Source organism: Hemicordylus capensis, chromosome 4 (genome assembly GCF_027244095.1).
Source record: "Hemicordylus capensis ecotype Gifberg chromosome 4, rHemCap1.1.pri, whole genome shotgun sequence".
Taxonomy (NCBI): domain Eukaryota; kingdom Metazoa; phylum Chordata; class Lepidosauria; order Squamata; family Cordylidae; genus Hemicordylus; species Hemicordylus capensis.
In genome coordinates, this window is record NC_069660.1 from 94,512,194 (window position 1) to 94,535,399 (window position 23,206).

The 23,206-nt window shown below is 45.1% G+C and overlaps 2 protein-coding genes and 1 long non-coding RNA gene across 4 annotated transcripts in view; 2 read left to right on the top strand and 1 right to left on the bottom strand.

Annotated features, from left to right (window-relative positions):
- The first annotated feature begins 2,075 nt into the window (after positions 1-2,075).
- On the top strand, positions 2,076-13,994 carry LOC128322738 (uncharacterized). Its single transcript, XR_008305930.1, has 3 exons — positions 2,076-2,163; positions 10,210-10,418; positions 13,796-13,994. It is a non-coding gene; the product is annotated as an uncharacterized LOC128322738 (long non-coding RNA).
- Positions 11,296-14,974, bottom strand: LOC128322734 (cytochrome c oxidase assembly factor 7). The gene is made up of 3 exons (XM_053244590.1): positions 14,836-14,974; positions 12,199-12,339; positions 11,296-11,920 (listed from the first exon to the last, which is right to left on the bottom strand). Exons 1-3 carry the CDS (start codon positions 14,939-14,941, stop codon positions 11,469-11,471), a joined length of 699 nt encoding a protein of 232 aa, XP_053100565.1. The 5' UTR covers positions 14,942-14,974; the 3' UTR covers positions 11,296-11,468.
- A 37-nt stretch (positions 14,975-15,011) lies between these two features.
- The window catches only part of ZYG11B (zyg-11 family member B, cell cycle regulator), a 53,697-nt gene continuing 45,502 nt past the window's right edge, over positions 15,012-23,206 (top strand). The window contains exon 1 of one of the 2 annotated variants that reach the window (XM_053244585.1): positions 15,012-15,111. The gene's annotated coding sequence lies outside the window, so the exon portion shown is untranslated. The remainder of the gene's footprint in view (positions 15,112-23,206) is intronic. The other variant, XM_053244583.1, reaches the window with a different exon arrangement.

The window sequence follows — 23,206 nt, forward strand, 5'->3', positions numbered from 1 at the left end:
CTTAGCTGCCAGGACATAAAATGTAGAGCCCTTTTAAGATAGCTAAAATTCTGATCAGCAGGATATTAGCTAGGTAGAGTTCAAGAGATAGAGTGAAGGGCTGGATTCAACCCCATCACCAGACTGACAGAATCTCAGCTTTTTGAAAAGGGCTACTATTCTGATATTTATTTATTTATTTGCAGTTGATATGCTACCAAAGCTGTTCTTCGCATGCTTTGTTGGATCACAGCCATAGAAACAGATACATTCCTGATAATACCCTAATAGAAAGTCATCAAAAACAACCCAAAAAATATCCTTGATGAGTAGCTGGCACAGCTCAACCATTGCTAGAATTCCTCTCTGTTGCAGGTTCTTCTGGCATGCTGTCAATTGTGAAAAGTAGATATTTTTGCACAACAGGCTTTTACTGAAGTGCCCTTTGAGAGACTGTGGAGTTTCTAAGTTACCACACCTGGCAATGATGATTTCCTTTCTCCCACTGGGACACAGATCTATAACTGTTGTCCCTTTTTTAAAATTATGAACCCTTATGATCAAAACGTATACTCTGAAACAGACTGTCAGACTGACCATCTGTGAAGGTATTTTTGTTCTGTTTGGTGGATTTCAATTGTGATCATAAATTTATTTTTTCTATATTGTGATTGTATTGATGCATTGTGCTGTACTCACACCAGGACAGCTTTATATTTTCCATGTCATTATATCACCATGCTATAGATAATAAAATATATCCATATGTGTTGTATTAAATAGATCTGTTATCTTGTGATAATTCTTTCCCCCCATGTGATTGATTCTTCAAAATCAGAACCTGTGAGAACTGGTGTAGCATATTGGTTAAGCACACAGGCACTCAGTGCTTGGTAGAAATGTCACTCAGTCACAGGTGTCCTTAGGCAAGTATTATCTCTAAGCTTCAGCTCTGCATTTGTGATGTGGACATGCATAATAAGGGCTGTTTTAAGGATTACTGAAATAATAAGCGTGAAGTGCTCTGGGCACTTAGGAAAATGTTGTCTATAAATTCCAAATATCCTTATTTCTGCATAAAGAGATAGAAATATTCATCTAGTCTGATAATTGTAATGAAGATTATAATGGTGATTTCTTCATTATAGACTTTATTTTGGTAGAAGTCATCTAACAAACACAATTTCTAAATTTAATTAAGGGTCACGGTGGCATCAGAGTTGACCAAGCTGGGCATGGGCCCAAGAGCCCATACCTACTGAAGCCCATGACCTGACCAACTTTGCCCTGAAGCATCAATTGCGGCCCAATGCTCCTTGGGAAACCTCCACAATTGAGCCCGGGCTTACTGAGCTATGGTGGGTGGCAGCAGCAGTGGACACTCCTCTCAGCAATGGCACAATTTTAAAAAAATGTCTGTACTTTGCCCCAGGACATGGAAAATTTAAAATGGTGTTGCAGCTGAGAGACAGCAGCAGGCTCGGACCGGCCCACAGGGCAACAGGGCAACTTCCCGGTGCGCCCCACCCGCGAAGCACCCCTGCACCCCACCACACTCGGCAGCAGTGAATACTCCCACCCTTAATTACCCATTCTGCTCAAAACCTGGCGCCCTCCCCACATACATGCCACCGCCTTCCCAGTGCCCCCCAGTCCGACGCTGGACAGCAGTGCTGTCCACTGCTACTGCCAACCCTTGTCTGCTTAGCCAGGGTCCAACTGAGAGGTTTATTGGGTGGCAGTGGGCAGCAGCAACAGTAGCATGTGCTCCAACTTTTTCATCACCACATTTCCACTGTCCACTCCCATTTTATCTTCCCCCAGCACTGGGCACCATGATGGGGCAGGGCAGTGCATCACAGCCATATTTTCAGGGTAGGTGCCAGATTAGGAATTGGTTATCTCCCCCCACCCCAGTAGCCTGTGTTTAATAGGGGCCCACACCAACACACCTAGTGAGCATTCATGAGTTGCCAAGCTCATTTTATTTATATTTATCTCTATATATAGTTCTCCTGGGTGTGCCAGGGAAAAATGCGTCCCGGCAGCCCAGCTGATTGGCTGGGCTGTGGAGGCACCTGATTGGCTGGCGCACCCAGGAGAGAGGACAGTTGGCCAGCGGCGCGGGCCAGGGACGCTGGCAGGCCCGGCCTGGCGGCGACGGGTGGTGCAAGGGGCGAGGAGGTGAGGCGAGGAGGAGGACCGGCCGAGGGGCGAGGAGGCGGCAGCGGTGGCGGGCCCCGATACTAGGGCAGGGGGTGGGGTGGGGTGGGGGGAGAGGTGGCCGGCCCCAAAGAGGCGAGCCTAAAAGACTGGCAAGCAGCTCTTGGTGGGCCCAACAGGCAGCGGAGGCGGCTCTCGGCGGGCCCAACAGGTGGCGGCACTTGGCCCGCTGGCGGCCACAGCGGCGACACTCGGCCCGCTGGCGGCCGCAGGGGCACTCGGCACTTGGCCCCGCCGGAGACTGGGGGGGGGGGAGAGGTAGCTGGCCGGGTGGCCGCTGAGGCAAGGCGGCGGCCGTATGTGGTGGCAGTAGTGGGCCAGGCTGCGACCTGTGGCAGCAGTAGTGGGCCAGGCCACTGCAGCGGGCCAAGCCGCGGCAGCGGCGGGAGAATTGGCTGGCCGGGCAGCCGCGGGCCCGGCACGGCAGAAGTAGTGGGCCAGGCAGCGGATCCGGCCCAGCCACTGAGGCGAGGAGGCAGTGGCGGCAGGCCCGGATGCCAGGCGGCGGCGGGCCTGGCCACAGCAGAGACTGGGGCGGGGGGAAAGAGGCGGTGGATCCGGCCCAGCGCGGAGGCCGGGCGAGGCGGTGGCGGCCCGGCCAAAGACTGGGGCGGGGGGAGAGGTTGCCAGCCCCCAAAAACACACAGATGCTCTGTGCGGGGGTCGGCTTGTTTATTATTTTATTTAGAACATTTATATATCTCCCCATACAAAAAAGTTCCCTGAGGGGTTCACACTATAAATTTAAAACTCTCTGATTTTGATCCTTCTCCATACAGGGATGGTTCACACAGTCTGCTCAGCCACCTAATGATGCAGTGGGGAAGTAACTTTCCTAGGTAGCAAGAGGTTGCTGGTTCAAATCCCCACTGGTATGTTTCCCAGACTATGGGAAACACCGATATTGGGCAGCAGCGATACAGGAAGATGCTGAAAGGCCTCATCTCATACTGCACAGGAGATGGCAATGGTAAACCCCTCCTGTATTCTACCAAAGAAAACCACATGGCTCTGTGGTTGCCAGGAGTTAACACACTGAATCAACGGCATAACTTTACTTTACACACAATCTGCTACAAATCAGTAAACCAGTAACATGGTGGTAAAAAGTCAAGATGTCAGCACACATATCTTTCCCTTGCCACATTACTGAGATCTCTTGACTTTGTCCACCCCACTTCAACTGTACATATGTAGCTGGGTCAACAAAGTCAGGTGAATGTCAGTAATGTGGTACAGGAGCTGGGCTGGCTGGATTCATAGTGACACAGGAGCTGGACTTGGGTGGGTTCAGATGTCACACCCAGTGGGAATATGCACTCTCACATCCCAACTTTTTACTGACATGTTACCTGCTTACTGACTTACAGCAGGACATGTGAATCCGCTCACAGTGAAGGCTGTTCTATGCCCCATTTGATAGTCTTTTCAGTGGCCTATTCAATGTTGCATTTTAAAGATCTTTTTGGGGTCCAGATTGTAGTGCAAGCTATTACAAAACGTTTGAAGAAACAAGATGTCAAGAAAATCTGTCCTCCATCTACTGCAAAGGTTGTAAAAAAATGAGAAATGGAAAATACATACAGTATTTATGAATATGACAAATATTTATAGATTGCTTCTCAACAAAAAGTTCTCAAAGTGGTTTACATAGATATAAATAAATATTTAACGTATTTGGTCTACAAATATCTACATGAATGTAAAAATCCATGCCTTCAAAGGATGCTCATATAATTATCTCATTCTCTGACTTCTCCTAGGATATTAAATAATATCATAGGATATGAAAGCATAATCTGAATGATTGGTCCAAACAGCCTGACATTTGGTTTTTGGGGGAGGTATGGTTTTCTCAGTGTTTAGATTTGTAAAATTCTTTCTACACCCTCCCCACTTCTCTTAAACATCTTGTAAATTATTTTCAAAGGGATATTGATGTGGGTCTTAATTTTCTTGTACACTACCTTAGATTTTTCCATTTCCATTTATTTAACTCAGTCAGTTCTTTTATTGCAGCCATAGGCCAAACAGATTATTTAACTCTAAACTGGTTCATCTCGCTCCTCCTACCCCACCTCTGTTACCACTAAGTTCCTCATCTCCTCTTCTCCTAACCACCTACTATTCTGATCTGTTCCATTCCGTTCCTTTCCATCCACTCATCTTCCATCTCAGCTATGGTGTATACTTTCCAATAGCTCTCTCCTATCCTTCAAAGCTCTTTCTAAACTCTGGTTCTCTGTGAAGCTACTATCTCATCTCCCTGTCTACCACTACTTCCAGTTGCTTGAAGAAATTATCTATGCTTTCAATCTCTTCTTCCAGTTCTCTCCAATCCAGATTTCACCATACAATCTCTGCTGAAACTGCTCCAAACAAGTTTTCCAAAGGGCAGGTTCTCACACTCCATGTGATGTTAGATTTGAGATTCTTGAGCTGCATGTGCTTCTGTGGCAGTGGCATAGGGAGGCCAGTGGTGCCCTGGTTCAGGCTGCCTGCTGCCAGCAGCACCCTAGCCATGCCCCCTGCGTCTTACGTCACTCATCAGCATCTAACATCAAACGCAGGGGACGTGGCTGTTGCATGAGGCAGCAGGGCCCCTGAGAGCAGTGGCCCGGGATCTTTGAGCCTGTTCAGCTAAGGTGGCTCCACCCCTGTTCTGTGGAGAATTACAAGACAACCGGGACATTACCAGGAATCCCAGATTTGCACCATGGCAAACAACAATGAAGCGAAGATCATCAAGCAAAGTTCAGATCTTGATTGATAATCTTAGTTTCACTTATATATTTTCCCATATTCCCATTTTGAATCTGGGTTCTCACATCACGCTTTGTTGGAGTTTGTGTACTTTGGAAATCTTGGGTTCCCATTAAACTAACATTGTGAGGGGCATGAGAACCCACCCAATCATCTTGACTTGGCCAAATCTAAGGACCTGTTCTGGACATCATTCTTATTTTGTTGTTCCTGGGGTGCAAACAGAGGGAATGCTTGAGAAGCAACTCCTCACTTAAACTTTTTTGGGGAAGGAAAGACAGGGGTGGGGGAAGAGCAGGCTCTTCCATAGGGTGGGGCAACCAGTGTGATCGCCCCAAGCCCCGTGCTTGGACAAGCCCCGCAGTGGTGGCAGTGTGATGCCCACCTTGGCTCCCGGCAGCACAGCAAATAGCCACCATGTGTGCTTGGGGTGGGGAGGAGTGGTGGTGGTGGTGCACGGCACACCAGCAGTTGCCGAGCGAGCGAGCGGCGAGCAGCCTGTCTCTCCGCTCGCTCGGCAGCCTTGTGCCACTGTGCGCCCGCCTCGGCTCCCAGCAGCGCGGCAGTCACCATGTGTGCTGGCTGGGGAGGTGGAGTGGTGGTGGCTGAGTAAGCGGTGAGCAGCCTGCCTCTCCGCTCACTCAGCAGCCCTGCGCTGCACACCTGCCTTAGCTCCCGGCAGCAGCCATGTGTGCTGGCTGGTGGGGTAGGGGACAGTGGTGGCCAAGCACCAGGCCACCATCATTTCAGATCCCAGGCTCTCTGAGCCTTGGTCTTTTAATTCCTTCTCCTCCTCATCACCACCAGCAGCAGCAGCTGTAGAGATAGAGGCATCAAAACTTCTTTGGTTGCTAATTTCAGAGAGGTGCTTGGTGTGATCTCTCTCTTCAAAGACACTTGGCAGCCTCACAGCTGTCTCCAGCCTCTTCCCAGCCAGGTCAAATGTAGCCGGTGCTGGAGGTGGCGCTGGGGACTCCATGCTGCCCCCACCCCACTTCCCCACCCCTGCAATGTGCTGGAGAGCCAGATTGTAAACAAGGGGCTAGTAATTGACATGGGGCTGTGGGAGGGAGGTAAGAGACGGGGAGGGGGGCAGCTCCCCAGGAGTCATTTAAAATAGCAATTTTTTAACAATGTGCAGACTGCAATGTTGCATGTTGAAATGTTTCTGTTAATGCATATTTGCATAACTACACTTGTTTTTATATTCTTAAATTCTTGTGAGTTCAGTTGCTGTTTGTGCCCTCAAGAATCTTCCTTCACAATGGGTTAAAAAAAAAAAAAAAACTTGCTAAGGGAGGCAGCTAGCTAAGTCACAGCTGTACAAAAAGCTAATTGTGTTTTTTAGTCTCTTTGAGTGCTCCATCTTCTCCCCTTGTGCCTTCTTGAAGATTGTTTTTAGCATTCTGCTGAAACATTTGAAAAGCCCAAATGGTTTTGGGGGCATGCTGAGGTTGTTCAAATATATCACTACGGGAGAAGAGTTGAATTTCCATGCTGCTCTGCACTATAAATGTTATTCATTTTATCGAATACATGGCAAATGTGTGTATGTTTGTGTGTGTGTGTGTGTGTGTGTGTATGACATATATTAGATCGAAATGTTAAGGGGGCCCTGCACATGCTGATTCACCCCTAGCCCCCACACACCCCTAGGGATGGCCCTGGGGAAGAGAAATATGTTTTGGAGGTTGGGTGGGGGGTGGAATCAGGAAAATGATTACTGAACTCCTCAAATGTTTGTGGGGTGGGGGATGGACCCCTTAATCTTTTCAACCACCTGTGGCATAATTGGGCATATAATTCCCCTCAGTTTCTTTTCTTTATTCGTCTTCCTTCATATTATCCTCTCTTGATTCTCCTTCTCTCATTCAGAGCCTCTGGAACCTCTGGCTCTCACTTTGTGGGGAATCAGTGAGTCCTGCATCCCACCATACAATGAAAACAGGAAGAGGGACAGCTCAAGTCATTCATGCCACTTCTTTTCCTATTTCTGTGTAATGTGTAAACCTCTGCCTCTATATTCCTTGGTTATCCTTGCATCTCATCTCTCCCACACCAAACAGAGGATCCAGAGGCCTTGATCCTTATTCTTGTTTCTTTCATCCATTCCATTTGCTTCTGTAATTACTTTTATTTATTATTTTAAAAATTGCATGCTGCTTTTCAAAGCATCTCTTAACAACATAAAAACATGATAAATCCAACATAATTAACTTTATAAAAAAGAAAAGGCAGCATCATAAAAGCATACACTGGAAGAACCAGTCAAAACATTAAATCAAGAGTCACAAATCAATTCAGATATTTATTTATTTATTTAACCTATTTCTATATCACCCAAAGCTTGCATCTCTGATTGAAGGCCTATCTAAAAAAAAAAAAAAAAAAAAGCCAAGGCCAAGGGGGAGAGGGCAGATGGTCATTTTGGGGGAGGACCAAGTGGGATCTGTTGCATTTTCCCAACCTGGATGCCCACTTGCAAGATACTACAAGCCAGGTATTCTCAAACTTGGGTCCCTGATATTGTCAACACTACTAAGAATATTATATACGACTTTTCAACAAAATTGCTCAAAGTTGGATGAATGGATGGGATTGTGAGCCCTATGCCAAAAGGGTTCACAATCTAAAAGGAAATACAATGTAAATACCAGCAACCAACAACCATTGGAGGCATGCTGTGCTGGGGTTGGGTAGGGACCGTTGCTCTCCCCTCATGAACATAAAAGAATTGCCACTTTAAAAGGTGCCTCTTTGCTCATTTAACAGGACTACAACTCCATTTGGCTATTATGGCTGGGGATGATGGGAGTTGTCAACAACTTCTAGGGACTCCAGTTTGAGAACCCATGCTATAAACTATTAAATTATTAAGCACACCAATCCCCAACCTCTGGTTCTGCTAGTCTTCCCCCTTGCCACCAATGAACATGTGCAACATCCAAGGCTCTTGAGAGCCAGCAAGCATGCTCCGTTCTAGTCAGGTGTGTGTGTGTGGGGGGGGTGTGTATGTAGAGAGAGAGAGTTCTTTTACTTCTCCCTCCAAGTTAAACGTATTTTCTTCTGCATGTCCCCGAGTACAAAGAAACAATTATTTTGACATATCTTTTAAAATAGGAACATAGGAACATAAGAAACTGCCATATACTGAGTCAGACCCTTGGTCTATCTAGCTCAGTATTGTCTTCACAGACTGGCAGCGGCTCCTCCAAGGTTGTAGGCAGGAATTTCTCTCAGCCCTATCTTGGAGAAGCCAGGGAGGGAACTTGAAACCTTCTGCTCTTCCCAGAGCGGCTTCATCCCCTGAGGGGAATATCTTGCAGTGCTCACACATCAAGTCTCCCATTCATATGCAACCAGGGCAGACCCTGCTTAGCTATGGGGACAAGTCATGCTTCCTACCACAAGACCAGCTCTCCTCTCCTTGTTTTGCGGTGTGATGGCCCCATTTTGCTAGGCACTCAATCAGCCTAATTATGCTGTTAGTATATTTTTAAATGATAAGTTCTTGTTGACTCTGAAAGTTTATCCTCATTGCTCCATCCTCAGTTTTAAAAGTGGTGATTCTCTTTATTTAGCAGGGGGAGAGTAATTGGCCCTATCCATCCCCAGCACAGCATCCCCCCAGGGGCTGTTGCTGGTGTCTGTCTTATGTTTCTTTTTTTAGATTGTGAGCCCTTTGGGGAGAGAGTGCCATTTTATTTATTTACTGTATATCTATGTAAAGTGCTTTGGGAACTTTTGTTGAAAAGTGGTATATAAATATTTGTAGAATCCATATTCTTTTAATCCTTGCTCATATATATCATTGTATAAAGATGCACATGCTACACTTTGAAGTGCTAGTAGTAAAGCTATCTCCTAACGTTGCTGACAAAACACTGAGACAATTGTTTAAAGCAGAAGACACTATGTGAACATTCAGAAAACAAATGAAACATATTATAGGCAGAAGAGAATAATGAAAGGCAAGCACTGAGCAAAAGACAGAATTCAATATGTGGGATTATAGGAAAATGAAGTATAGTAATAGCTTGCTTGAATATTCTCTAAATTACACTCCACCCACTCATGAGAGCCATGATAGAGCAGAGTTTATATGTAATGCATCCAATAAACACCTACAGTGATAAACCTGGGATATCAAATTTCTAAAAGGTTAAAATATAACACTTCTTTGGTTTCAAATCTAATTACCGTAAATTGCATGGAAATATATTTTCATGCAGACCCATTTTCAGGTTTGAAACCAGCATCCTAAAGTGCAATAATGTTTCTTAGGGTCATTCCACCTGTTATACACATGAGAACGGTATTAATTGTAATGTGGATTTTAAAACTTGAGTGCCTCCTAGTGACATAAAAATGTCAAATCATTCTGTTAGACAACTATACTGAAGCAGCTCAGGAAGTATTAATAAGCAGGCATGTCTTGACATTGGTTTGTATCCAAAGGAGCACATGCAGAATTGCTCTAGTGCTGTTCCACCCCCTCCTCCTCACTGTGCCCCCTCCCTGAATCTATTCAAGAGTATGAGAACATAAGAAGGGATGTGGGAGGCTGTAGGGGAAGGGGAGTATGGGTGGAAATCCGGGGGAGGGGGGCACGTGCTGCCTTGCACAAGTGCCTTTCTACTCATGAAAGGCATCTCTTGATAAAACCAATGAAGTTTGCCATCAATTCAGTGTTTCTCTATGCAAGGAATAATTGATTCAGCTATTAAAACTAACTTTTTAAAAATGACAGAAGCATCCAAATGCAGAAACTACTGAATAAATAGATATCAGTTTACTAAAAAAAAAGTAATGTCATTTAGAACACTTAAAAAAAAAAAAACTAGCTGGGCCGGGGCAGAGCATCTGCGCCTCTAGCTGGCCCATCCACCGCCACTGCCTTTTCCTCCCCCCCCCCCACCTCTGCCGGCCCGCTCGGCTTTCTGGCAGGCCAGCCAGCCCGCTTCTCCCCCCCCCATGCTTTCTGGCTGGCAGGCCAGCTTGAAAGTCAGCCCACCACCTACTCCCGCCCGCCAACTCCCAGCAGCGACTGCCTCTTGCTCCCGGAGGTCCACCGCCACCTCCTCTGGCCACCAGCCGGCATCGCTTCTATTTTCTCCCCTGCCCCTATCCTATCCAGCAGCTGCTCACAAACTCTCGCGAAAGCTGCCACACATGGGATTAAGCGACAGGTATGTTTAAGAGAAGTAAATATATAGACGATTATAACCAACAACCTTTTTGCAGCAATTTGTACGTGTCTAAGGACTGATGAACAGAGTGTTATTTTCTACATGAGCATTTCTGACCATCTTCTGGAAGGCACTCATCATGAAATATATATTTCTGCTTCAAGTAATCACTGCTATGGCCAGCAGTAATTCCCATGGTCACAACAAGCACATAAAGTGCCAACTGTAGTTGTCATCACCCAATCACATGTTATGTTTACTCATGTAAGTGTATGTATGGGAGCAGAAAGAGTACAATGTCAACTGGCCCCCAGTTTTAACAGAATTATGATCCTCAATGTCCCTTCTCTTGGCAGCTTATATAAGGAGCTGTATTTTTATTTAAGATGATTTATATCAGCAGCCATTTCCTAGTTCCAAATAACATAGCTGGAATTCATTTATTTAGCTACACAGGACAGAACAATTCTTAATGCCAGATGCATATAGGAATTGCCCAGACATAATGAGCAGAATCCAGACTAAGTTTATCACGACTAAGTGCCCACTGAAATTAGTACAGCTTAAATAAGTTGTAACTAGCATGTCTCATTGATTTCAGTAGTTACTAACTTGGTCTGGATCCTGCCCATTAGGTTCAAACAAGATAAATTTTTGCATATCTTTTTCTCTTATAAATAGGAAGACGTAAGATCTATTATTACAGTATCATTTGCACCATGATTTCCTTCAAAGGTTGCGCTGAAATTAATACTACTTGCTTCCTCATTCTTGCATTTAGGAGTTTCTGGGTTCCAATGGCATATCAGGCAAGTTCCCTTGTATGTCTAGAAGGGAATGCATGCAGAGAATGGGCCTTGCTTCCTTTTCTAAACACTACCTCTTCACCTTCCTGGAACTAAATAAAGAGTTTTGTAATGTTATATTCTTTAGAAAGAAAAGGTTCTATTATCCTAAACCATTTTTTTTAAATCACAGGCAATATTTGAGCAGTTAATTCTGTGTATGCAGTCTTGTTATAATCAAGAACAAGATTCTAGTAAATAGTAGTTTATAATCATTTTCACACTGCAGTTTTAAATATGCCCAGCCTATATTGTGTCCTCTAGAGATGGGCTAAATATACAAAAAAGTGACATACTAAAAATGTAGAATTTATTTATTGTGTTACAAAACAACAATGTGTATAGACAAAGAAAGACTTGTTTACACAAATGTATCTTAGGCGTGTGCAACAGAAATCATCAGCAGACTAAATTTGCACACCATTAACAAATATGCTTATTGAAAAAAATGTAGATTGCATGGCTGGGTTTACTCTCCAAATGTTAAGGATCTTGAAGGTATATGTTGTTCCTTGTGGAGGTCTCTGGCCCTGTTCTTGAGGGCTTCTGCCTTGGCATCATTCTTCTCAACTCCATCACCCAGTTTGTACATTCGGCTAGCATTGGCACATGCCCACACGTGTCCCAAGTCGCATGCTTTCAAAGAATACTTCAAAGCCAGGCCCATGTCCTTTGGTACTCCAGGGGCTCCCTGAAGATAGATTGCACTAAGGTTGAAACAGCTGGGGGGAAACCCCCCATCACAAGCTTTATTGTAGTAGTCCCTGGCCAGGAGGACATTGGGCTTCTCATCATCATTTCCCCGTCCATCATGTGCCAGCAGCCCAACATTGTTACAAGCTTCTATGGATTTCTTCCCACCTTTTTCACAAGATTTCAAGAAGCAATTGAAAGCAGCTTTAAAATCTGCAGCGAGCCCACCTGCAAGTAGAAAAGTACTTACATAGTGCTTTTCCTAAGTGCTAAATATACCTTCACAATTCTTACTACATCCCTGTAAGTTAGACCAATATTAACCCCATATTACAGACAGGGGGTTGAGAAGAAAGGCAGTGACTTCATGACTCATTCTCTTAATTACTGAACTATGCTTGTCTCTCATTCATCCACACCCACTCTTCCAAAAAAATGTGCTTGAATGGTCTTATCTTTCATTTTTAGACAAAAGCCATGTAATAGAGAGAGAAGCTGCACCTTACCTTTTCCAGTCATATAGTAAGCTCCAAGTTTATAGCAGCTCTCACTGTGCAGGTTGTTCTCACAATTCTGCTTAAGTACTTTAGCAGCATCATCATAGTTTTTCCTCACTCCATCTAGGTAATCAGCCAAACGGTGACAACCTGTGATTCAGCAATAAAGTAAACTTAATACAAACTATAGTCATGCCAGAAATGAGGCTACCACTAAAGCAATAAATTCCATCTATAGCTAGAAGTCTACAAGCCACTGATACAGACTAGAACCCTTCAGCACGGTGGGGCAAGTGCAGGGTGGCGGCAGGAGGCCCCCCTGGCCATTTGGAGCCCCCCCCCCAACCTTGGAGGCCACAGGCCAGGGCCCCAAGGTCCAGGGGTAAGAATGCCTCTGCATTCTTGCAAACTCAGTTGTTTAAATATTGGATCCTTTAGAGACAGAAGGGGAAGTGGGTAAAGAAATATGAGGGATTGGAATATGTTAAGTTGCATGTTGAAACATTTCTGCTAATGCATATTTGCATGAATATACTTGTTTTATATTATTACAACACCCAGGCTTTTAAATAGATTTACAGTTTTTAACATTTTAACAGTTTTAACATTTGTTGAATTTTAAATTGTTTTAAAGTTTTAATTTGTATACTGTTTTTATTGTAAAACACCCAGAGTCATATGTTTTGGGCAGTATATAAATTTGTTAAATAAATAACCAGCTGGACAAAATCTTTACAGCTTATATGGTATGCAAGTTAAGATGGGCACCTTCATTTGCAATTTCCTTTCTGTTTTAGAGGACGTGTGAAAATGTAAAGCATCTTAACTAGGGATGTGTCCAGAACTGCTCCTCCGCATTTCAGAGGGGGCGGGTGCACTTACCCCTCCCGCCGCATTTCCCCCGCCTGGACTCCATTGTATCAAAGCCACTCGGGATGGCAGTGTACCTCCCTGCCGCCCCATTGCCGACCTTGGCTGGAAGTGGCCGGAAGTACCGGGCACGCATGCATGTGCGTGCATGCCAGATAGGTGCATGCACACCCGGTACTTCTGGCCACTTCCAAACGAGGATGGCTACGGGGCGGCAGGGAGGTACGCTGCAGCCCCGAGGGGCTTTGATACAATGGAGTGCCGGCAGGGGAAATGCGGCGGAAGGGGTAAGTGCCCCACCCTTAAGGGAGCACCCCCGCCACCTCTGAAAGCTGAAACAGCCCCGGTGGCCGAAACGTTTCAAAGGCTTCTATAATGGCCTCCAAAACATTTTGGGCTCAAGTCTAATCTTAACTCTCATCTTAAACTGAAGGTGTTTGGATTACTGAATTTAATTTAGTCAATGAGACTAACTGGTTTTCAAACTGGCCTTATTGATTTCAGTGGTTCTTAGTCATGCCCAGCTAATCCTGCTTCATTATTCATATCTAAAAATGAATGGCAGGGGAGGGCTTAAAAACTGTGTACAACTAAATGATGTGTAAAGTGACAGAATAAGTGCTAGACATCCAAGGAAAAACAGACACCAGATGTTCTTTCAGAATATAGAAGACAGAAACAAGTGTCAAAACACCCAGATCTTTAAGAGCTGTATATGGTATCTTTTACTCCGTAGAACAGCTTTACGAGAAGCAACACTCCAGCAGGAAAGACTTCACTTAATTTCTGCCCGTGATGCAGCTGTTTAAGCCACAGTGCCACCAGCCCTGCCTTAACGAAAAGATAGTTCTGTTAATTGTAAGCACATTTGTCACCTGTTCCTCAATGTACCCTCTATAATAAAGTCCCTGGCGTGCATCCGTGTCTTCGTTGGATTGTGTGCGTCCGTGTCTCCCTCGGCTGTTCTGGGCATGTGCGGAGCACATGCCCAGAACACGCCGAGGGAGACACGACCGCCGGCACCAGGCGGCCATGTTGGCGGCGGCAACTTTGGCAACCAGGCGGCAAAGCCGGGGGGAGGGTAAAGGTGGCGGACAACAGGACAGGCCATGCCGCGGGGAGGGTAGAGGCGGGATTGGCGGACAACACTCTGGGCCGCGGCGGCGGCTCCACACGACCGGACAAGCCGGGGGGAGGGTAGTGGCGGCGGCAAGAGGACCGGCCATGCCGCGGGGAGGGTAGAGGCGGATCGGCAGGCAACACTCTGGGCGGCGGTGGCGGCTCCACATGACAGGACAAGCCAGGGGGAGGGTAGAGGCGGCGGCAAGAGGACCGGCCATGCCGCGGGGTGTTTAGAGGCGGGATTGGTGGGCAACACTCTGGGCGGCGGCAGCGGGTCCAGCCCAGCCACAAACACGCCGAGGCAACACAACTGGGCAAGCCGGGGTGAGGGTAGAAGCGGAGGCAGGAGGACCAGCCATGGTAGGGTAGAGGCGGGATCAGCGGACAACACTCTGGGTGGCAAACACATCAAACGGCACACAAAATAACACACAAGCACCCCCCGCAAACCGACCAAAGCTCCATACATACATGTGAAAAGCTACACAACCCTGCTAGCGCCTGTTATTTTAACGGGCTTAAAATTACTAGTATTTATATAAATAAACGTCCCTAGTTCAAGTGAGAGTGCTTCGGCGGCAATCCGTGTTGCCAGCGCTGAAGAAAATGAATGGTCAAACAACGCGATAGGAGCACATTACCAGCTTTCCTTACCGTCAGGATCTTTCTCCTTGTAACACTGAAAACTGAACTCCACACCCAGATTATCCAAGTATTCCTTCACCTCCTCCTCATCCTCGAAATTGATCAGCCCAGCCATGACCCTTCAGAGGAGAAAAATGAAGGGCATAAAAGCCCGTCCCACCCTTGCACTCCACAGCAAAGTGAACGCGTCCTGGGAAACCTTGACGGAGCCGGAAGAAAATCAGAGACGGACACACCATCAATAAGTTGGACGCACAACTTCCGCTTCGCTCTCCTGCGGGAAAGGTACAGCATGCTGATTTGCAGAACACGAATTTGTGTGGCTTTATGCTGCTCCTGTGCATGACAAAAAGTTCTTACAGGGGTGGGGGGGGAGGAGGATCAATGAAGTACTTTAAAGACCTAACAGTCTGACTGTGGCCGAAACACGCCACCAAGCTCCTGAAGCTGGCTGATATAGAGGAAAGGCATGTAATACAAGAAGTCTAGTCTCTACGGAAAGCTCAAATGTATGCAAGATAAGCACGGCGACCATTCGCAACAGCAGAACACTCATTCACAAGAGCAGTGACTGGTGATGATAATCACACACGCTTTACTATGCTAATTTAATACCTATATAAGTGGGAGAAAAAGCCCTCGTTTCGACACTGAGCCCTAAATGAATAGGACCAAGACCAAACCTGCTGTAAGGTCACGAGGTTATCAAACGTTCACGAATTCTTGCACATGAAATCTTAGGTGGGGTTGTTCTGTACTAGTATGAAACAATTCTTCATGCTCGTATGCAAATATTCTGGCATTCAGTCTTCAGTTAAGCAGCGATTTTGATACCAACAGCTTTGGGGAGGGCCACTTGGCAACAGTTTGATTGCTGACATGTATCCATTAAAAGTGCGAATGGGAAGGTATGCTAGATGGATGGGAGGGGTCCGGAGGGGTCCCCCTCCCCAGCTCTAGAACACCTATTGCCCCAAGGCAGGGCTCCTGTGTCTCACCTCCTCCTTCAACAACAGTAGCAGAGTATGAAAGATGGGGCTTTCAGTTCATTTGCTACATGCCTCTTTTTTGAGAAAAGGCATAAGGGGGGGGGGGGAGCTGAAAGCTAAAGGTTTGCAAGAGAGGGGAACATAAAATTAGTTTTGGTGAAGTCATTGCTGCCTGAGGTAAAAAATTACAGAGGAATGTGGCAATTGTGTTTGTCTCCAAGGCAGTATCTTGAAGTGAAGTAGTTTATGGTGCTGCTTGGAGGGGGGAAAGAGAATGCAGAAACATACTAAGATTGAAGTTATTCAGTTTACCTCCCCATCATCAGAAAAAGAGTTCTGTTCAAAAAACAAGAAATCTGAGGCTCTGGTACAAGGATCATCATCTGGCAATCTGACAGCAAATATTTAGAATAATATTTGCAGTAATCACAAATGACTTTAGTCCAAATTAATCTCTACAGATTTTAATTGAGACACTCCAGAATAAGTAATCTTAATATTATTATAAACATATTTGTGCTGCCAGCAAAGTATTCTAAATTGTTCTGCACAGCCAAAGAGCTGAGTTTTCCTCTTCTTTAACTGTTTGCTTTACTCAGTTTGTGTTCACTATTAATTGGGAAAGCTGAGTTCAGATTTCCATTCAGTCCTGACATTCACTGGTAGGCTTAGGCAAGTCATATTAAAAGTGTATTCTTGGATCAGAATATCATGTTGGATGCTGCAGCTCAAGACCCTCTCTGCTAAAATGTTCATAGTATGATTTATTTATGTATTTATTTAACACATTTATATATTTCCCTTTATCTAAAGATAACAGGGTGCTATACAAAACAGATAAGTCAAAATAAAAATACAAATAATTTAAAATAAAAATATAATAAAAACAGCAATATTTAATAAAACAAAACAATGGCAATGAGATTTTCAGGAAAAGCAGCAGTATGTAAAAGTACCAAAAGTATTCACAACTAAAATCAATTCCAAACATGAAGGCCATAAGGAGATGGTAAAAGGCCTGGAAAAACAGAAAGGTCTTGCCTAAAAAATAGCCATGAAGGCTCCAGCCAACTGCCTCAGTTCTGAAGACCGGGACACCTAAAGCAGAGCATCAGCAAATGAAAGCAGTGGGTGGGTCAACAATATGAAAGCAAGTGTTCTTTTATGTAATTATTTCCCAAGCTGCATAAGGCTTTCCAGGTAAATATCAGCACCTTGAGCATGGAAATTGATTGGCAGCCAGTGGAGTTCTTGCAGCACTGGCAAGATAAATTGCCTGTGCATGCCCCAGTAAAAAAAAATCCTAGCTATATCATTCTAAACTAACTGAAGTTTCCAGGCCATTTTCAAGAGTGGCCCTATGCATAAAGGTTGAAAATAGTATAGATAGGAAGTTATGAGACTATCGATAACCATGTATACTTAAGTATGCAGCAGGGTTCCAGTCCTGGATGAAAGTCATAACAGAAGCTGTATTTGAGGACATACAGAGTGTCTTTCCTTCACTGTCAGTGTTTAATTTCTATAAAGAGAAGTGCTAGAGCCCAAGTCTGCAAGGAAGCCCTTAATTCTGAGTGTGAAGAAGGTCCATTTCTAGACAAGTTAAATCAAATAATTGTTTTTTATCCAAGAAGGTTATTACAAGATTCCTCCTCACCACCACCACAAGTAAAATAAAAAAAATTAATAAAACAGCACCCCAAATACAAGCAAGTAGAGTGGATATAGGCAGTCCATATGTACAAAACAACACATGTTTATTCTAGATGATTTAATTGTAAACCGCCTTGAGCCATTTTGGAAGGGCAGTATACAAATCAAATAAATAATAATAATAATAATAATAATAATAATAATTTGATTGTTCCATATTAATTACCACATCCTAGTTCTGTACAGAAAAGTATAGCACTTTTTAGAAGCACACTCCAGTTGTAAATTTGCAATGAAAGATTGGTGGGGAAATGTCACCCTTCTTGCACTCCTTAACCACTATGATTATGAATACGGTGTCAAGAGAGAATTAATCTGCAAAAAGTAGTCTTATGTATGTCTAAGTGTGTTTTCTTGGATAAGAACAATTTTACATCATCTGTATTTTAAAATCAGATGGAAAGCTACTATCAGCAGAACATGGTAGGATTTGATTTTTTAAAAGTTTGTTTTTGCTTTCCATAGTGTATGGCCAATAGGCATGCATAAATAAATAAATAAATAAATAAATAAATAAAATTCTAGACTAAAATGTTTTTGTTAGCATCACTTGTGGAAATTCCTCAGTGTATTTGGCTATTCTTAACATCTTGGCCATGCATCTTGACTGATGTGATCAAATCCACACGATGGTGACTAGATTTTGTCCTTGAGTGTTAACATCTACCCCTGCAAGTGTGTGTGTGTGTTTTATATTTCAATAAGTTACTGTTGATTGAATTCCTACTGTAGAATACAGCGTGAGGGGAGTTAAACACAGCAAAAATCAGTGGAAGAATTGTATGTGTACTAATTCTCAGTGAGTTGTACACTTAAGCCAAGGTCCCTTGCTCGCATTAGTACCCTGAATGTCTGCCCTATGTGCACCTGTCTACATATATTATATTGGATTCTAGTAAAATAACATTCCATACAAACTGAAAATTTTGTACCACAAAGACTAACACTTCCACACAGTAGGGGTCCTATAATGCAAAAACTAACACTCACTTATATTGGGCTCCTTGTTCCATATACATCTGTTGAGGTCTTAGTATCCCAGAGCAAATGTTGGAGACTTCAGTTACCCTGAGATAGGGCTTAATAAATCAGGATTTGTATCTAATTGATTGCCTTCTCCTGTATGAATCTACTTCACTAGGATCTGTGTCTCCTAGTGCGCCCCCTCCCAATTGGGTGAGGTTAAGCAGGTGGCGACTGAGGAGGAGACCCTTTTAGTGCTGAAATGCTGTTTGTGAAATATGTAGCACCAACACTACTATCAGTTGGACCTCTTCTCCAAGACTTTTAGTGGTTTTGTGGCTTTGCTTTCATTGCTGCTGTATTCATATTGATTTCATCTACAATTACATAAGAACACAAGGCCTACAGGAGAGCCTTAAAGACCTATCTTTTTTAGCTAGGTTGATAACTAGTTTGAATTTTAATTTTAATAAGTTTTAATCTGGTTTAAGTGCTTTCTGATTTTAATGGTTTTATAATGTGTTTTTGATTTTAATGTAAACTGCCCTGAGACACCGTAGGAAGGGCGGTACATAAATTGAATGAATAAATAAGAACAGCCCTGTTGGATCAGGTCCAAGGCCTATCTAGTCCAGCATCCTTTTCCACACAGTGGCCCACCACATGCCTCTGAGGCTAGAAGTGAGGACATGCTCTCTCTCCTGCTGTTGCTCCCCTGCAATTGGTATTTAGAGGCATCTTGCCTCTGAGGCTGGATGTAACCTACAACCATCAGACTATTAGTCACTGATAGACCTGTCCTCCATAACAATTATATTTATTCTCTCTGTTTTTACACTTTTTCAACTTACAGCCAGATCACCAACTAGCTTTATCGGGGATTCAGTCAGAAGATCAAGCAACTAATTATAAAGACTTCTTGGCATATAGCTTAATTGTGGCTAGAATGGAAATTGCATATCACTGAAAAGATCCTGTATTGCCTTTCATAGAGGAATGGTACATACGTCTATGGAATATTGCACTGATGGACAAATTAACTCAACAACTTCAAATTTCTCAAGAAGCTTCCACCACAGATTGTTTTATTAATCACTGGTATCCTCTTATAACATACACAACCATCCAGATATCTTTCATGGTTCTGGTAGTCATTTTATATTTTGGAAAGATGTTCTAGAGTCCTTTTTATTCAATTTTTCCTGATTGTCTTTTATCTGATAGATATTCCTTGAAATGCTAATATATTGCTGCATTATTTCTGTTTGTGAAACTGCTTTTATTTTATCTATCAAATTTGTAGAACACCCGAAACTTATGTCTCCAGGTGGTTTACAACAATATAAAACAAATTAAGATAAAAAATGAAAACCTTAAAACAATTTTTAAAAAAACAGTCAAGTTTAAAATGCTTGGGTGAAAAAAAGTCTTTAATGACTTTTTATCATCACCACCCTGAGCCATTTTTGGAGGGGCAGTATATAAATCAAATAAATAAATACATAACATTAAAAAGTTTTCAGAGATGGGGAGACTTTTATTTCAGCAGGGAGTGCATTTCAGATTTTTGGGGCAACAACAGAGAAGGCACGTCCCTGTGTAGCTACCAGATGAGCTGGTGGCAACAGCCGATGAACCCAGTGGCCCACCTAGGTTATTTTGGTGCCTGGAACACACCTGCTGCCAAGTCCCTACTGCTGCCGCGACACATACACCCCCATTGAGGCTGCAAGTTTCCCCCCACTGCCGCAAGGCTGAACTGCTGATTTTTTCAATAATTCTAGCTGCCGGGGTGGAGGTGAGCCGAGCGGGCCTTCCTGGCCTCCCCCTGTGGTGGTGGCAATGGAGGGAGCAGCCACTGGACCTGACCATCCGGCCCAGCAACCTTTGAGAACTTCAAGGTGCTCTAGCGCGCCTGCTTAGTAACTAAGTTATAATAGTGCGTCGTGATGCTCTATTCCAACTGCACAGGTGCGCTGGAGCACCTCACAATTCTCATTGGCTGCTCGGCCGGACGATCAAGTCCAGTGTCCGCTTCAGGTCCACCCACTGCCGCCGCCACAGGGTGAGGCTGGGGAGGCCTGCTCAGCTCACCCCCCACCCTCAGTGGCTGGACTTATTGAAAAAATGGGGCCCCAAGATTTGGAGGTAAGAGCGCCTCTGGATGAACCTCTCCAGATGATCTCAATGGGCGATAGGGCTCATTGCAAAGAAGACATTTCCTTAAATACCCTGGCCCTAAGCTGTTTAGGGCTTTATAGGTTACAAGTAAATTTTAGCCCGTTGAATAACGGGCGCTAGGAAGGGAAGGGCAAATCAGCGGCCGGGCAGACTCTGGGGGCGCCGCTGCCGGTCCGGTCCGGTCCGGGCCGCCCCCGCCTCACATTCCCGGCTGGTCTCCCCGGCCGGGCAAGGGCCCCAAGGACTCCCAGCCGCCCGGCTTCGACGGCGGCGCCAGGCCTCAGCGGCGGCTCTGCCACCACCTCGGCCGGATTCCCCCACCGCCTCCTCCCCCCGCCCGGCTTCGGCGGTGCGGCCAGGCCGCGGCCATGGCTCCGCCGCCGCCTTGGCCGCGCTGCGTCCTCTGGCCGAGGCATCGGCTTCGCCGCCGCCTTGGCCAGTGTCCCCCGCCGCCGCTTACCCGGCTTCTTCGGGGCAGCCGCTTCTGGCCGCCCAAGATGGCCGCCGGGTCCTGTTGTTCGTGCCTCCCTTGCTCTGTTCTGGGCATGCGCTTCGCTCATGCCCAGAACAGGCGTGGCACGAACGCACACTTGGTGTCCATCCACGGACGGACACCAAGCGTTTTATTAGAGAGGATAACAAGCATCTTGTATTTTGCCCAGAAACGTATTGGTAGCTAATGTAGTTCTTCTAATATGGTCTCTCTGAGATGAATCGATGGCCAGCCTAGCTGCCGCATTCTGTACCAACTGCAGTTTCTGGACTATGTACAATGGCAGCCCCACATACATATGCAGCTGGCATATCAGCCGAATCTGATAGAAGGCATGGATTCCACACATGCATGGAGGTCATGTGCATGCCGCTGCTACGTCACCGCAAGCAGGCTGTTGGGGGGAGCGCAGAGGTGCACCGACCTAGGTAATTTTGGAGCCTGGACCTAAAGGCCTTGGGAGGCCCCCCTCCCCTGCAAATTAAGCATCATCATGCTCGGCTGGGTGACCACACCCACCCAGGACAGACTGAAGAGGATTTGGGGGACCCCAGGGGCTGTGGGGGCCCTGGACTTTGGCCTGGAAGTCCAAAGGTAAGAACACTTCTATGAGCGCCACAGCAGCAGGAAGCTGCATGGAGCGGTGACATGCAGGTAGGGACCTGCTCTACTCACTTTTAAAGGTGCCTCTAGCTGCCACCACCACCCGGCGCTGTAAATAAATAATAAAAACCACTAAACCAGTTCATGGTTAGGCTGAACCTGCATGAACCAGTTCACAGAACCATGAACTGGTCTGTATCTGAACCTGTTCAAAGACCAAGGTTCATGCATGTGCTAATAGAAAGCACATCCAGCCATTGCCTCAACCTAGGACACCAGGGAGAGGTCTGGATCCAGAAGCACTCCCAGATGGTGTATCAGTGCTTTCTGGGAAAGTGTGTGACTCCATCCAGAACAGGCAGATCAAAATTGCCTCCCGAGTTCTGACCCTGCACAATAAGTACCTCCATCAATTAATTTTATGTCTAACAAAAATTAAATTTTTTAAAAAGAACTTGTATTTATTGTTTTTGCCACTAATTAGTTGGTTTTAATGTATACTAGGCTGCAGTCCTAAAATGCTTACTAGGGAGTAAACTCCACTGCATATCTGACTTCTGAGTAAACATTAGACTTAGTACCGGACAGGCCGGTTAGCCTAACGTCCATTCCAGGCAAATTGATGGAAAGCATCCTCAAGGATAAAATTGTAAAGCACCTAGAAGAACAGGCCCTGCTGGGAGTGAGCCAGCATGGCTTCCGCAAAGGTAAATCTTGCCTCACCAACCTTTTGGACTTCTTTGAGAGTGTCAACGAGTGTGTGGATCAAGGTGATCCAGTTGACATAGTCTACCTGGACTTCCAAAAAGCTTTCGACAAAGCTTTTGACAAAGTTCCTCATCAAAGACTCCTGAGGAAACTTAGCGGCCATAGGATAAGGGGACAAGTACATGTGTGGATTGCTAACTGGTTGAAAGACAGGAAACAGAGGTTAGGTATAAATGGAGAGTTTCCGCAATGGAGGGAAGTAAGAAGTGGGGTCCCCCAGGGATCTGTACTGGGACCGGTGCTTTTTAATTTATTCATAAATGATCTAGAAGCAGGGGTAAGCAGCGATGTGGCCAGATTTGCAGATGATACCAAACTCTTCCGGGTAGTGAAATCCAAAACGGATTGTGAAGAGCTCCAAAAGGATCTCTCCAAACTGGGGGAGTGGGCGACAAAATGGCAAATGCGGTTCAATGTTAGCAAGTATAAAGTGATGCACATTGGGACGAAAAACCCCAACTTCAAGTATATGCTGATAGGATCCGAGCTGTCAGTGACAGACCAGGAGAGGGATCTTGGGGTTGTGGTGGACAGCTCGTTGAAAGTGTCGACTCAATGTGCGGCAGCTGTGAAAAAGGCAAATTCCATGCTAGGGATCATTAGAAAAGGGATTGAAAATAAAACGGCTAACATTATAATGCCCTTATACAAAACTATGGTGCGACCACAC

Coding starts and splice junctions, on each gene's coding strand:
- LOC128322734 (XM_053244590.1), bottom strand. CDS start 14,941: ATGGCTGGGCTGATCAATTTCGAGGATGAGGAGGAGGTGAAGGAATAC. Junction 12,340..14,835: donor CAAGGAGAAAGATCCTGACG/GTAAGGAAAGCT, acceptor GCTGAATCACAG/GTTGTCACCGTTTGGCTGAT. Junction 11,921..12,198: donor TTACTATATGACTGGAAAAG/GTAAGGTGCAGC, acceptor TTCTACTTGCAG/GTGGGCTCGCTGCAGATTTT.